The sequence below is a fragment of the Medicago sativa genome, chromosome 8, assembly GCF_051527215.1.
Source record: "Medicago sativa cultivar Bolivia chromosome 8, Bolivia_mono, whole genome shotgun sequence".
Taxonomy (NCBI): domain Eukaryota; kingdom Viridiplantae; phylum Streptophyta; class Magnoliopsida; order Fabales; family Fabaceae; genus Medicago; species Medicago sativa.
Window position 1 is genome coordinate 31427362 of NC_140756.1, and position 17000 is coordinate 31444361.

A 17000-nucleotide genomic window follows, 5' to 3' on the forward strand; every position below is an offset into this window, starting at 1 on the left:
GTCATGTTCGACTGAGATATAAACTTTTGTCGTTGCAAGACCAAGAGAAGGACAATGTAACTTGGATCACCCAAATATGTATGCAGAAGAGTATGCATCAAAAACAAGTAAGAGGTCTTGTAACAAAGACTATACATTTGTTGAAGTTGATAGAGGATGAAAAAGATATAACTTAGATGTGATGAGAGATATTTTTAGGCGCTTCTAGTTTCAATAAAGTTGTTGAACATGTTGATAATGGACAATACATACAAAACTAACAAATAGAAATTGCCACTGCTTGAAATTATAGGTATGAAATCATCAAAGTTGACATTTTCTTATATGAAATCTGGGTTTGTATAATACTTATGTTGAGCATTAGAGTAGTTGAAAGAAATGTTTATTAATCAATGCTTATTTATCTAGGTGACTTTGACTGACAAAGACCATGCTTGTGTAAATGTTGTGAAGGTAAGCATGACAACATAAAGTTATAATTTTGAAACATTAGAGCTTCATTTAAAAAAATATAAGAAGTAGAGCACACACACTAATCCATTTTAAGAGATAGCTTCTTTGAGGCACATTCTTGAAAAGTTTGAGAGAGTTGGGTATCTACAAACCAACAGTATGTGGCTACACACTCTGATTAACATATGGGTCCCCTTGTGTGTCTAATTTAGAAAGATACAACTTAGTGTATTGATTACATTAGATTCACTTCATATTTAAAGAAGGAAATTAAGAATGGAAGGTCAACAAGAAGAAGACGCAAAAAAATGGATCAAAGTTGGACATAAACAATACATTACAATAATTTTCAAGCTTTTTAAGCTTATTACATAACATCCTAAATCTATTTCTAATCTCCTAAGAGACTAATTCTAATCTCCTAAGAGCCTAACCACTGCTATGTGATAGGACATAGCAGTAGCTTGGCTATTGGAGGAAAACCGGAGGAGGGGGGGAAGAGGAGGGCGGGAAGAAGAAACCAATGCCCCTGAGGGAGGTGGGGGGTGCTCAGACTTACGCCCCGACAGGCGAAGCTAATAACCACACTGACCCACATGACCCTCAGATGAACCGCCCTTCGTTGCAGCGCGGTTCCATCCTCATTGACCGTTCATACAAACCCTGAAAGTTTTCAACGAGACCCTTATCTATGAAAGGCCAACGATGGAAAACCATGGTTATAGAAGGAAGAAGAGGAGGAGAGGGATGGTGTGAGAAATGGTGGGGTTTGGAAGGGTATTTATAGGGAGGGGTGGGTGAAAAATGGTTGGGAAACCATTAATGCAGTCAAAAAACGTGGTAAAACACGTTTTTTTGACTTGACCACCGATAAATGTGTGTGGTGCAGACCACCGGCCATGGCACTGAGGCGTTCCGAAATATACAATCCGGAATGCACCTTTGAATTCCAGAATATATTTTCCGGATTAGTGCGATTATGGTGCTCTTATGGTGAACGAGGGGAACGTTTGCACTTCTTTGTAGGGCTAAGGACATTCCGGAATGTATAATCCGAAATGCTTCAGCATTGGCTTCTTTTGAAAAATTGATTGGCTTCTTTTGAAAGAGTGCCATCAATTAGTGGTTGGACGGTTACAACTACTAACACGTTTTCATTGACTGTATTAATGACCTAGGACTTGTTTAAGGCTATAAATAGGCTTCCATCTTCAACAAATACATTCATTCTTCACTTCACCTCTTTCCTTCCATTTTCTTCAAATTTTTTAAGTATTGTAGGAGTGTCGGTGGTGTCATGGTCATTGTTGACCGTTCCTATGAACCCTGCAATAACATTTCAGCTTGTGTCGGGTTCATATAACGGTCAACAGAGACCCTTGACATCAAAGAAAGACACAAAATATTCATTTCGTCTTTGTTCGGATTATAATTTCCGGAACTCTCTTCACCTCTTTTCTGCCATTCTCTTCAAAAATTTTAAGTTTTGTAGGAGTGTTTGTGGTGTCATGGTCATTGTTGACCGTTCCTATGAACCATGCAATAGCATTTCAGCTTGTGTGGGGTTCATATAACGGTCAACAGAGACCCTTGACATCAAAGAAAGACACAAAATATTCATATCGTCTTTGTTCGGATTTTATAATCCAGAAACACTAACAATATGGTCCGAAAAACATAATCCGGACCAGGGGTATTTTTGGATTTTTTGCAGGGCGCGCGAGAAGACCATAGGGTGGGAAAAGTAACACTCTGAAAATTAAGGTGTGTGAGTGAACTTTCGTATCCAACTATAATTTCAATGTGTCCATTACCTAATAAAGTTTAAACTAAAGGAGGAGTGAAGAAGTGCAAGAAATTTAATGGATTTGATTTGATGTGTGTCAGGGTCCTTAATATTTTTAACATGCTCACAAAATATATTCTTATTCTCAAGTTTCGTCGAAGAGGTCGTGTAAACAACGATCTCAACCCTCCTCGAGGTTGTGTAAACAACAATTTCAACCTTATGAGAAGCAACCCTCAAAGTTCTTGGTACATTTTCTTTAGCATATTCAACCATATATTGCTGACATGATTAATATTGAAACAGATGAAAATTGTGGTGTTTCAAAGATTTGGATGGTTGGTCGATAATTCTCTAAGAATTGGATGATTAGAGGAGATCCAATAGTAGTCTCTAATAGTTATTCAAAGATAAGCAGTGAGATATTATTCAAAGATATAACTTTTAGATAAATGGATAACCATACAATCTATAGTTTACATGATAGTAGCATCTTAGTATAATCTCATTTTAGTCATGTCAACAAAGACACTGAATGTTACTTTCTTTTCTATGAGGACTTCACATTCCACTATGACTACAAGTGGTCGAATTTGATGCATTGGTTTTGTCAACCAAATTCCCTAGGTTAAGGTAAAAAGGAATGTTAATTATTTCAATTTTAAATAGTAATTTTTGTTGCTTCAAATATTAAACCTTGTTCCATATCTCAGATACTTGTACAATGTAAGCAAAGAAAAAAAATGGCCCAATAGTACCTAACATACTCTAAAATTTCCTAAACAACATTATTAATATATTTGACCTCTACAAGAGTGTTGCTATTGTCTGCAAAAGATATGTGTAAACAATTATAATTTTTATGAATATTGAAAAAACACTAGTAGTCTATGGACTCCTAATTTTACATTTATTTCGATTAAAGTGTGCAACTATTGTTGGTTTATTCAAGTAATCTTTCGTCTTGAAATGTCTTGAAATTTGAAATGAATTTTCTTAACCTTGTATTGTCTTCTCACTAAGCAGACTCAAATCACATATGAAGTTGCATGATTTATGATAAAACTGAATTACAACGACTCGAATGAAAACAATACATAATGTTCTTCAAACCATTGACAACTCTTCTAAATGACCTCTTATTTGCCTTCAAATGCAAAGAAAATAACTAAAAGAATAGCAAAAAATATCATATGTTATTCCATCATCAAAATACTTAATTACAAACCCTAATCAATATCAAATCAAATTTACACCTTAAACAAAGAAATCACTACCTATGAAAATCACAAAATATTTGATCAATGATAAAATCATTAACAAGTTAATTCAATTATGAAAAGTGATTAAATAACAATTTAAAACACTAAATACTTCAAAGTTCTTAATGGATTCAATCACTTAAAACCTATTGCAATTGAACCTATCACAATTAATCAAAAATCACATCATATAATGCAAAAGTAAAAGATAAAGCGAAGAACCTGTCTTAATTTTTAGTCATGTTTCTTATTATGAAACACACCAAAATATTTGGAAGTGGTTAAACCAGGGACACAAACATCAATCATGTTATCGTAAGCAATGAAAAGTTAATATTTATGGTAAAGGTTTTCGATCGACAATTATGAGTATGAGTATATGGAAAGTAATTATTCAACAAAAAATGAAGATGTGACAAAAGAAAGGCCGTATAAACAAGATTCAAAGATATGTCAAGCCATAACTACTTTGAAATATGGTAAATCATTAGAGCATCAACTCGACAAAGGTGTCAACCGAAAAACAAAATAAAATAAAATGTGTATTGATTCTAAATGCCCATTTTTTTTTAAAATAATTTAGTAGAGTAAGTGTCACGACCGTAGTCTATCATTGAAGTGTAATTTACTTAGTTTTGTTCCTTTATAAGTAATAGTTCCCAAAAAAAATAAAATACCATATACTTAATTTCTAAAGCCTATTCATAACCGGAAACATGCACCAAGTTTTCTAGAATACTAAGTATATCTGCAACTGTCTTTAAAATCTTACATTTTGTACTTTTTAAAATTGAAGCAGTGAAATTTCTGTCAAGACTTCAAATTTCTTTAAAAATGTGTTCAGATGAGATGGTTGAGAAATTTAAAAAATTTTAGAATTCCAGTCAATTTAAATGATTCAATTCAATTACTTTCATTTCTCAATACTTTTATAGGGATGGAGTAATAAAAAAATTCATTGTCATCATTTTTGGGCAACTTTTATAAATTTTGATTTTTTGGGGCCAAATTTGAAAATTGAAATTAGGGAACAATTTGCAAATTTTAGAAATTTTGAGGGGTCAAATTATAATTTTAAAAAAGGCTAAATATTACTTTTGGTGTTTTTAGTTTGACATAATTCCCAAATTACTCCTTTAAGTTTCGAAAGTTTCAATTAGGTCATTTTAGTTTGACAGAATCCCCAAGTTAGTCCTTTAAGTTTCAAAAGTTTCAAATAGGTCATTTTGGCTCTTAAATGATTGATCATCCCATCTATTGGTTTGTTTAAAATCTAGAGTGTAAACAAGGTGCTGATCTTTGACAAAAAAATTGAGCTGATCATGCTGATGGTTTTTTCTTCAGAAGGATTATTGCTTGTTGTGCTGGGGCCATTTTTATATATTAATTATGGGGTGTATGCAAAGCAATGACTTTGATATTGTGGTTGTATTCTTTTGATCTATTCTTTACACACTTTATACTCAATGTACATTATTTTTTAATAAATTTTGCCTTTTCACACAAATAAATTATTATATAAAACAATAAAATAATTTCAATAGTAGCTTTTTACCTAAACATGTCAAATGCATGGCTATTTAATTTTCTATAAATCCAAATTTTCAAGCCCATATTATTGACTTGTGAAAAGTTATGCAATTTAGCACAAGTACATATTTTTTTTTATTGAAAAATTATGCAATTTAGCACAAGTACGTATATTTTTTATTTTTAACAAAACTTACTTTTACTTTATCAATGAAAGCACATATTTTTTTTTGAATTCGTTGAGAGAAAATCTCTATATAAATTGTAATAACTTGTGCACATTCTCATCACAACAACAAGGATCTTGTGTAAGGCTTAGCTGAACACTACGTTACCTCAAATATGAGTGCTTTTCGAGTTCTCTCTACCACTACTATTAAGGCACCAAATGTAGGTGACTCAACTAATCGTAAATTGAGTTAACACCGTGGGATCTTCAGTTCCTCCCGTTTGGATCCAACCAAAAGGGGTTTCTTTATCACCATCCCACGGTAGTGAACACGTCCAACAAAATCCAACACTTTAAACAGTCTCTTTCCCATGTTCTTGCATTCTTTCCACCCTTTGCAGGTCGTCTCGAAATAACTAAACATGAAGATAACACTATCTCGTGTTCCATCGCATGCAACAATGCCGGTGCACTCTTTGTTCATGCAAAAGCAGAGAATACATGTGTTGCCGACATCCTTGGATCCACGTACCTTCCTTCCATTTTCCACTCCTTCTTTCCACTTAACGGAGTTATAAACTATGAAGGTACATCACATCCATTGCTTGCATTCCAAGTAACAGAGTTAGTTGACGGTACTTTTGTTAGTTGGACAATGAACCATGTAGTCCTTGATGGAATGTCCAATTCGCATTTCATCAATTCATTGGCTGAAATCTCACGTGGTTCTTGCCATCAAATATATGTACCTCCAACACTTGAACGCTTATTTCCAAACGGAATTCAGCGCCCCATACGATTTCCTTTCATAATAAAAACACCACAAAATAAGATCCGTTCTGATGAAGAACAACTCATCCCAACTGAGAGAATATTCCATTTTACAAAGGAGAATATCATGAGAATAAAATTAAAAGCCAATGTAGAGGCCGGTACTAACAAAATAATCTTCCATGCAAGCACTTTGCACCCACCTTTGGCGCTCAGTGATCCGTTCCAAACAACTTGACCCACATGAAGAAGTGAATTTTGTGTTATGTATAAGTGTTAGATCAAGGTTGGTTCCACCACTCTCATATGATTATTTTGGAAATGCTATGATAGTTTGTGGGGTTACAATGAAAGTCAAGGAGCTATTAGAAGAAGGTGGGCTTGGTAAAGGTGCTTTAGAGATGAACAAGATTATTGCTTTGCACTCTGATGAGAAGTTAAAGAGTCAATATGAATCTTGGTCAAGAACACCAAACTTTGTTACGGCTGATAGTGTGGCCAATAGTAATTCCTTGGTCATCAGTGGTTCCCCATTGTTCGGTATTTATGATATAGATATTGGTTGGGGAAATCCAGTGGCATTTCGAAGTGGTAGTTCAAATAAAAGTAATGGGAAGATTAGTGTGTTTGCTGGTAAAGAAGAAGGAAGTATGGAGTTTGAAGTGTGTCTTCCATACAAGATTTTGGAGGTCATGGGAAATGACCCTGAGTTAAACATGATCGATGCATCTACTTGGAACCTCGATCCTCCACAACCTTCTTTACAATGCAGTCGGTTGTAGGTAGTTACAGTGTTACACCATCCGGTCACTATTATAAACAAAAATCTAATTTTTAGGTTCATTTTATAAATGATGTATGCTTTACATAATAGACCGTATACATCATTTATTGAATGAACCTGAAAATTAGACTTTTGTTTATAATAGTGATCGGAGAGTCTACATGTTTAAGAATGAGAAAGTTCATGTCTTAACTTAATTGTTTACATTCAACAACTCCATAATCCCCGTCTAGAATATCCAATTTGGTGTTCTAACCGATCGATGTACTTTTCAAGCTGGCATACCGTTCGTATCATTGGATTTTCATTTTCAATTTCATTTACTCGTTGTTTTAATTAAAATGGTTTGATTTTTGGTTTCTTTGTGGATTTAGTGCATGCATATGATGTGATAACTCCCATAGCTTCATTGCGTGCATGGCCCATATTGTATTATTATTATTTTTGAAAGGACCCATATTGCATTTTGTCATCTATGTACTCAATTTTATTTGGGTAATATAATAATAAATTTATTATGCTTTTCTCAAAATTAATTATGTACTTGTTGTAAGAACAATAGTATAGATCCATGCCGGTGATGTACCAAGTGAGAGGTACCTCTTAATTATGTATTTTGTCATCTATGTACTCAATCTTAAGTGTTTTGAGTACACCTTGACAGAGGTCATTTCTATTTGGTGAGGGGGAAATGAATGAATTTATGAAGGCATGGAACTTCATATTTATAGAGTATACCATACGGATGTCGTGAGGTGTGCAAATTAAAGTTAAACTCTAACCGAAGCATCTTAATTATGCAAATTATTTAATATGATTTTTATCTTACTCCTTTAGTACATGGTTATCTTGTGTTTATTGCATAGTAAAATTAAACTACCCATTATCTTGTGTTTATTGCATAGTAAAATTAAACTACCCAATCTGGAAACACAACATCAAAATGATTAAAAGTAAACGAGTCTTGTCTCAAGACAACTCCTTTGAGGGCTTGGACCTAAAAGTAAACAAGTCTCGTCTCGTCAAGGCAACTCCTCTGAAGATAGGGCTCTGACCTAAAAGTAAATGAGACTCGTCTCGCCAATACAACCCTTTTGAGGGTTCTGTGTAACACCTCAATTTTTTAATATTAGTTTATTAATATTATTATTAGATAACATTAGTATTATTGTTATTATTAGTATTGGTTGTTAGATAATATTAATTACTTATTAATTAAATTATTCGAATTCATTGGGAGAATAGGTAAGAGAAAATGGATGGGATGGTTAGTCGGTTAAAGAGCGGGAAAAAAATAATGTTCAGGAAGAAAATATAGTTTTTAGAAAGAATAAGTAAGTAGATTTCGAACGGAGGTGGATTAGTAAAATTGGGTAGAAAAGAGATGTAGTCAGTGAGCTGAGTAGTGTTTTAATGATTTAAGCAGAGTGAGGTGTGAATAGTAAGGCGGTGAAGTTACAACAAGAATGGTAACCAATATAGAGGTGCGGATAGTAACCCTGCAAGAAAGATTAAGTGAGAAACAAAATCTTGGAGGTTATAAATAGAGGAGAAGATTAGAGAATTATGGTTACAACAAATTAGAGAAAAAGGTAGCGGAGACAAAAGAAGAAAACTAGGGTTAAGAGGAAAGGAGGCATAGAGGGACGACCAAGGAGATTCAACCGTATGAATTCATCAATTTGCCGAACATCGAGGTAAGGGGGAGAATCTTTGCACTTTAGGTATCTTAATCAATGATGGGAGGGTTGTCTTAAATTTTAATATGTTGTTGCTGTTATGATGTGAATTTTGATGAGAGAATGATGATGAACGAATTGAAAGATGAAGTTGAAAGATGAGAATTGAGGAAAACCAGTTTAGGTTTTTGAATTGAATTTTAGTCTTAAAAAGAGTGGATAATCCGGTAGGTTAACAAAGAACTAGTGTTTGAATGATAGGGTAATTATGGTTTAAAGATTAGGGTCGATTTTAGGGTCGAAAACGGAGTTAGGAAAGGTTCCTTAAGGCTAAATCGCATATGCAAAATCACAGAAAATATGCGATTTCTGTAATCGAAAACAAAAGTAAACACTGGGACTTTTCTGTTTAGAATTAGGATTTGGAGTCTTCATCGAAGTTGTAGCTATGAATGTTAGCTTTAATTTGACATTGTTTTGACCTCATTCCAACATCTAGAACTTAAGATATGGTCAAAATACTACACATGGGTCGGCAGGGTCGTGCTCTTTTCTAAGGCTTAGGAAATCCAACTTTCGACTATTTTATATTCTGAATTAGGTTTCGATGTAAACATGAAATTTGTAGATATGGATGTTAGCTTTAATGTAGCTTTTTAGTGACTCCATTAGGACATCAAAAACTTTAGTTATGATAAAAATACTACACAGAGGTCAGCACGATCGCACACTCTGCCTAGGTTTAGGAAACCATCCTTTGCACCCCTCTCTGTATAGAATTGGATTTAGGTTCCTTCATGAAAGTTGTAAATATAGGTGTTATATTTCTTTTAGCTTTGGTTTGACCTTATTCAGACATTACTAAGTTGAGTTATGATTAAAATGTTGCACGTGGGTCATGCGGCATTTTTCATGAGATTCATCAAGATTAAAGGTCTATTGATTTGTATAAAATTTTACATGGAAGATCTATATGATATGAATAATCTAACCATCAAATTTAAAAAATATGAATCGAATAAAATAATATTGAGTAGTGTAACATTACATTGGTGTAATATAATCCCCAAACAAACACACGTGCGCACGCACGCCTGCGCGTACACTCACAATCTAACAATTATATAAAAGTGTTAGATCAAGGTTGGTTCGACCACTATCATATGATTGTTTTAAAAATTCTATGATAGTTTGTGGGGTTAAAATGAAAGTGACGGAGCTATTAGAAGAAGGTGGGCTTGGTAAAGGTGCTTTAGAGATGTACAAGGTTATTGCTTTGCACTCTGATGAGAAGTTAAAGAGTCAATACAAATCTTGGTCAAGAACACCAAATTTTGTTAAGGCTGATAGTGTGGCCAATAGTAATTCCTTGTTCATCAGTGGTTCCTCAATGTTCAGTACTTACCATATAGATATTGGTTGGGGAAATCTTGTGGCAATTCAAGTGGTAGTTCAAACAAAAGTAATGGAAAGATTAGTTTGTTTGCTAGTAAAGAAGAAGGAAGTATGGACTTTGAAGTGTGCATTCCATACAAGATTTTGGAAGTCATGGGAAATGACCCTGAGTTAAACATGACTGATGCATCCACCTTGAACCTGGATCTTTTACAACCTTCATTACTTTGCAGTCGTTTGTAGGCTGTTACATATTTAAGAAAGAGAAAATTAAATTTGACCTTTAAATTGCAAGTTCACAACATATTATGTAAATTTTTACATAAATATAAAATAATTTGATATGTTATTTAGACTCATCAAGATTAACAATCTATGCATTTTTATAGAACACCGCTAATGAGATTCATCAAGATTAACAGTCTATAAATTTGTATAAAATTTTACATGGATGAGCTAAGTGTTGAACTCAGCCCTTGATGCCATAAACCTCATTGGAGCAGGTTCCTCTTCTTCTACTTGACCCACCAACTTGATTTCGCTAGGATCAACATATGTCTATCACTTGACTTCATCCCATATTACAATTTCATTGTTTTGTTTAATCTTTTTGACTGTGAATGGTCCATCCCAGCCTTCCCTTGATTGTAAACCTCCAAAGTGCCCATAAAACTCTTCTGGATGCCTCAGCAAAACACGGTATCTGACTTTAAAATTTTCATAAGGAGTTTTCCACCAGGAGCCCCCAGTAGTTTCTTCCCTAACATCAGTGCTTGTGTTAGCTGCTCCATTTTTTTCTTGTTCTTCTCTAGGTTGTTCTATGTGTTCATGAGATTTATAAGGATCGACGTCATCCAGTACATGGCATTCAGTACCCGCATCCTTCCTTATGTTATCCTGTGAAATATTGTGTATCAAGTATTTACCTCTTGTTTTTAGCATGATCTCCTTATATTCTAAGTTGATTCGGGCTTGTGCAGTGGCCAGAAAAGGTCTGCCCAAAGTGATTGGACAATCAGGTATGTTCATTACTACTATGTCCGCTAAGAACTCGTAGTCTTCTACTACAATATTCACATTTAGCACTACTCCCTTTGGTTCTTCTTCAGCTTCGTCAGCTACCCTTACTAACTTTTCAGCTAGTATCATCATGAGTCCTTCGATCTTTCTGAATGTTGCAAGCGACATCAGGTTGATTTTAGCTCTTAAATCACATAAAGCATTCCCCGAGAACACACCATTAATAATGATTGGAACATTGAAGCTTCCAGGATCTTTAATCTTGATATTGGTGTCAGCTTTATTGTTGGTATGTTCATCTCCGGCTAATGATATCCATTTTGCTGCAGTAGGAGGTGTCTTAAGTTTCACAAGGTTTTGTAACATTTGCATGCAACAAGGATTATGTTTCAGCATTTCTTGTGTTGGCATTTCAAATTTTATTTTTATCAGCTTTTGCATGAAATGCTCAAAACTTCCTTCTTAACCCTGGTCTGCTTGAGCTGTGGACTGTACTTTTCTTTGGAGAGCATCAGTACCCTCCTCTACAAAGGCTTTAGTACCTCTGTCTTCGAAAACTTCAGTACCATCGATTGTGAAAGCTTCAGTACCTTCGTCTTCACTTGGATCTTCCTCGACTTCTTCCTTGTTCGTGGTTAAAGTCTTTTCAAGCCCAAAGCAAGTGTTGTTTGTTACGTAAGGTTGATTCACCGTTTGTTCTGATCCATGCGAGTAGAATGGTGATCCATACTCATAGTACTGGTTGAAGTAATGGTAACTTGATGTTCTCTCCAGCTCATGCTCCTCAGGTCCAGGATCATATTTTGGTGTTTACGGACTCTAAGGGTATTCACCCACTTGAGAGAAACTGTTTTCCATTGACATCTTTGATTTGCAGTTGTTATCCTGTTAAAACAAAACAACCAATTTGTATTCTAGCAAAAAAGTATGATAATTGTTTTAGTTCTGGATTTTAGTTGCTTGTTTTATTAATCCTAAGATTAATTCCCTAGACTCGATCTATTCCTAATATCTAGATGTAATGCAGACTCGATCTAAATTAACTAAATTAAAGACACTACTAATTATACCTAAGACTCTATTACTAATAGTAAATGCTAATCCTAATCCTAAATGCAAAATTAATAACCTAATTAACTTGACTCGATCTAATTAACTTGTTATTTTTACTACGACTCCCTAAAATGCAATGCTAAAAATAAAATAAAAACCTAAACTAAGACTCTAAAAAGAATAAAAATAAATGAACGAGGTTAGTTCCTAAATGTGAAAAACAAAAAACAAAAATAAAAATGTTAGTACTAGATGGAAATAATAAACTACTTGGAAAATGAAAAATTAAACTATGTTAGTAATAACTAGCCTCTAAAAAATAAAATAAAAATGACTCAACTAGGACTAAATATTTTTAGTATTTTTAAATTTTTGATTTTTTTGAATTTTTAAAACAGAAAAATAAAATGTGGAATAAATAAATGACAGAAAAATAAAGATAAATAAAAATAAGTAATTCATACGGTTCAGTCGAAAATATCAACAATCCCCAGCAACGGCGCCAAAAACTTGATGGCTACTAAAACTTAGTGCGTTTACTTATGGCAAGTGTACCAGTCGTTTTCATCAAGTAATAAAGTGATAAGTAGAGTATCGTATCCACAGGGATTGTCCTTTCGTCCGAACAATTTTTGTATGTTTGAAGGTATAAAAGTAAGTTGCAATTTTTATCTGTTTGCAACAGAGTGAATCTACCTGTTTTGGTTGCAGAAAATTAAGCAGCGGTTAGGATTCTTCGAATCCCCCTCTGTATATTCGTTGTTGGATAATACGTAATCTAAATATCGCGTTTATTTATCTTATGGTGACTATAAAAGTGATGAGGTCGTTGGGTGTTTCCTAAATAGATAGGGCACCACCTGACCCAAGGGGTTTTAGCCACTGGGTACCTAATTAGGCCTTTCCCTCTGATGGCTAATTGCACCTTCTGATCGCACGGTGATCCTTACGTGCGGGGTCTTGCTAATTTAAAGGTAATTAAAACATAAATTTTATATTGGCTTTCTAGTGTTTCCCAAGGCAATGAAGGTCAAGGTTCCCTTAGGTCTGCCCATATATGAATCTTAGGACACTCATATCACACTCTCTATACGCTTACTTAGTCGTTCTACAAACGTGCAGCCCTAATCTACATTTACCTTACTAAGGGTTTGAAGAGAATGGTCTTACTAGGTTATAACTTTAAGTCGGACATCTAGGTGCTTGTTTCCCTAATTACTAACCAATTAATTCCTAGCTTCGGTAATGCACCACACGATCCAACGGGTTCTAGCCACTGGGTACCTACGTCTAGGGTCAACAATTTTTATGGCATCTTTGGCTAGTTAATAATCACTTAGTTCCTACACAGATAGTTATCAGTAAAGGGGTATAAATATCAAGATATATGCATCCAGTTAGTGATAGCAATATTAGGTCCTATCATAACCTATAAGTACCTAATTTAGGGTTGCACCTCTCACATAAATAAAACTACTTCCTACTAAAACTCTATAGTGGACAAAAGTATAAATAAAATAAAATAAATGACAAATTAAATAAAATAAATATCCAACAAAAAATATACAGAGGTTCATCTTAGAACTCTAACATAAAAAGATTTAGTTACACATGGTAACTAAAAACAAATTACTAAAGATAAAAACATACCCTAGAAAATCAAGGAGAAGATAGAAACTCTCCCGAAGCTCCAAAGTTGCCTTCTTCTTGAACTGCCACAGTTCTAAACGAGAAATTATGAATGAGGAAGGTTAGTATTTATAGTGGTGATTTCTAACTGGGTTTGGGCTAAAAACGTAGGCTAAACCTAGAAAAACGAATAAAATAACGATTGCGCCCCCACATTTTGAGATGCTTGGGGCGCATGGTATATGCTTGAGGCGCATATGCCTCTTTGCAAATGCCCTAGGCTCATTTTGCATTCCCTAGGCGCATGGTAACACAATTCCATGCCCTAGGCGCATGCTCTTGTGCTTTCGGTCCCAATTTCTTCTATCTTCGTCGTTTTTAGGTTTTCGTCTTCAAATAACTTGCCTCGGAACTTGGAAATAGAATTCCTTCCTATGTAAAGTCTCCTGAGGCCTCTTGAATCTTCATTCTCTGTCTTCCCAATGTCTTGACAATTCTTCAGATGTTTTTGATTTTCCGATTTGCATGATTTCTTCGTGAATTACTTCAAAAACCCCCTAAAATTGCTATGTTTCGGGAAAACTAGAATTACACACTCAATTATAGAAAACATTACAAAAGTCCCGAAATCATAGACAATCGTTTTTATACTCCTCCTTTTTGCTGCTAAATCCTACTAAAAATAACTGAAAAACATGCTAAGAATAACGTAAGATGTCCTGTCATCAGATTGCAAGTTTCGAACTAGTTGACTCGACATGCAACATCTCTTTAATTTGCAAAAAAATGAAAATAAGAGCAATAACACCATTTCTGGCTTACATTTCAGCTAAATATCGATTTTACATGCAATGCAACCACTTATTAAATTAAATACAATAACATATCATAAAATTTATGCGCACACTTTAAATGATAGACTTGATCCACTTAATTTTTCTTCTATGACTTTGGAAAGTTTCTCTATCATTGAAGGGGAAAGATAATTTACCCAATCCCCTATTTCTCCCTTTCGAAAGTAAAACTTTTTCTCAATGTCTCCTGATACAGTTCCATTTCCCTTTATTTCCTTCATACTCTCAAAGCTGCATAACTTGATTATATTTTCAATAACTCCATTATTTTCCTCTTCTTGAGTGAAAGGAAATCCCACAAACTCTGCAATTCTTTTGATGTGAAAATTGACATCTTCTTTAAGGTCTTCATATTTCAAGAATAAAACCTTATGTGGTCTTTCTATGCTCTCCTTCAAGTAACCCAACATATTGTCCCAAAACGGACCAAATAAACATATTCCCTTACAATACCTTTCAAAAGATTCCTCCAAAGTTAATTCGGTTAAAGATTTCTTTAATCTGATTTTGTTGATGAAATTCCAATATGATACAAATATATCAAATGGGTTTCTACATATATAAATTATTTTACAACTGGACTCTTTAACCGACTTGGGCAACGAAAGGAATGGAATGTGAGTCCCAAAAAGCCTTGGTTCAACCATATTTGGTACATCAATTTGAGGCAAAGGACCATCTTTATCACCATAAAGGTTTACTTCAAACTGAGGCACAAGTTCACGTGGATTAAATAATAGTAATGGATGGTTATTCTCTAAAGAGGTAAAATGTTGGCGATTAACAATAGCATATGCAAGACCTTTAAGCCAAGTAGTGCCAGATTTTGGCATGGATGCAACAACAATATCACTATCTTTAGCATGAAATTTTTTTTGAAAAGAGTTTACAGATTGAATAAGAGTTGATGGACACCAAAATCCATGAAAAAAATACATATATTGAGTCTCACACCCATTTTCTCTAGGAAGTGACAAAATTAGGTTATTATAATCATGGCTTACCTTGTTTTCTTCGCTAATTGTTTCTTGTCCATCCCTTGATTGGTCTTCTTTCATATTTGTGAGATCTGTTGAAGCCATTGAAGGAGAACACGAATACTAATTTGTTATAGTACTAGTTGCAAATGTCGTTAGCTTGAGAATTTTGTTCCTAACCAGTTAGATTAGGATTTTATTTAATACTTTATGAAATGGAACGATTGCAATTTGCAATAAACAATACTTCTAAAATGTCATACCTCTCTACCTGCACCTTTTCTTTAGTATATTTTTTAGACTAGACCGGGAGCAGCGGATCTAAGACATTTTTTTTTTTGCATGTGACTAAAATAATAGTGTTAAAAAATTTAACTATGAAATTAATGACTATTCACTTTTTTGGGAAAAATCTAGTGTGACTATATGACCGTACTATGTCATATGGTGGATCCACCCTCAGTAAAGAAGAGATATATAATCACGATTGCAAGGTTAACTTTCGGTTGGTAAGATTTACACTATCTAATACACTATTATATACGAAATACACTATCTAATGATGCATTGGTTTTGTTTTTAGTAGGCTTGTGTAGTCTTTTTTTTTTGGTGGTGTCCGAGGTTCGAACCTCGAACCTTGTATATGTTATGCATTGTCCTTACCAGCTTAGCTAAGCTCACGGACAGACTTGTGTAGTCTTTTTATTTTAAACAAAGATATTGAAGGCTATATATGAATTTTTTTTACTGATATATATGACATTTTTTTAATGACAAATATTCGTTTTATTGTTTGTTAGATTAATATTTTCTTTTTCGTTTCAATTTATCTTTCAACAAATAGTTTTTCTTAAACACCACCTAGACAAAATGATTTTCGGGCTAAGTATCTACTGCTTGTAAAAAAATAACCTGATAAAGCATCACATAGAAATATCTCTTTATCTATTTTACTATTATTCTTTTGGGACATGTGGACGCATGCTGGTGGATTCTCTCCTTTTTCAACAAAACTTTTTCGGTATACAAGAGTCACGAATCTACTAATTCTTTAAGGGTTATGTTAACCGGTGCTCCCGGGGCACTGGTTAAGGAAACGAAGAAAAGAAAGTTTTAAATTAAAAGAAATACTTTTTAAACTTTTAATGAGTTGACTGCACAAGTTCCAATATATTGTTACTATATTTGCTTCCTTAACCAGTGCTCCGGGGGCACCGGTTAACATTACCCATTCTTTAAAAGCTCAAAGCATTTATCACTTGATTTTCACCTCTAACTGTAATTAGGGAAGCCATTGTTAAGAATAGACTTAGACTTCCTTCTTATAGATTTTGTTAACTTCCTTTGATCCTTAGGTTTTGTATATCTCTTTGAGTAGTGATATGTAGCACGACTCTCAAAAGCTCACGAATTTCGACGACACGACAATCAGGTTGATGGAAGAATAAATGTGGGAAAGAGAAAATAATAAATAAAAGGAAAAAAAAAGGTCATCCAATGGTGTGAAATAGTCGTGTGCCTTCGTGCTTGTATGGCCATCGTGCCATAAAGCATTTTCCTATCTCTTTTCCCTTGAATATACTTTTTGGAGGCAGCCTTAAATGGGCACATCAGTTTTTAAAAAAAATTAAACTTAAC

General features: G+C 34.1%; 1 protein-coding gene and 2 pseudogenes across 1 annotated transcript; 2 read left to right on the forward strand and 1 right to left on the reverse strand.

Moving 5' to 3' along the window:
- The first annotated feature begins 5340 nt into the window (after positions 1–5340).
- LOC146898413 (putative acetyltransferase At3g50280) lies at positions 5341–6796 on the forward strand (annotated as a pseudogene).
- Positions 6797–8794: 1998 nt separating this feature from the next.
- On the forward strand, positions 8795–10072 carry LOC146898414 (uncharacterized; annotated as a pseudogene).
- Positions 10073–14279: 4207 nt separating this feature from the next.
- LOC146898415 (cytosolic sulfotransferase 15-like) lies at positions 14280–15600 on the reverse strand. The gene is made up of 2 exons (XM_085737458.1): positions 15390–15600; positions 14280–15092 (listed from the first exon to the last, which is right to left on the reverse strand). The coding sequence occupies exons 1-2, from the start codon at positions 15465–15467 to the stop codon at positions 14427–14429; spliced, it is 744 nt and encodes a 247-aa protein (XP_085593584.1). The 5' UTR covers positions 15468–15600; the 3' UTR covers positions 14280–14426.
- Between the last annotated feature and the right edge of the window lie 1400 nt (positions 15601–17000).

What these genes read in the sequence shown, in the direction of transcription:
- LOC146898415 (XM_085737458.1), bottom strand. Translation starts at nt 15,467, where the DNA reads ATGGCTTCAACAGATCTCACAAATATGAAAGAAGACCAATCAAGGGAT. An exon ending in CAATTAGCGAAGAAAACAAG is followed by an intron (nt 15,093 to 15,389) that starts GTAAGCCATGAT and finishes CTTGTGCCTCAG; the next exon opens with TTTGAAGTAAACCTTTATGG.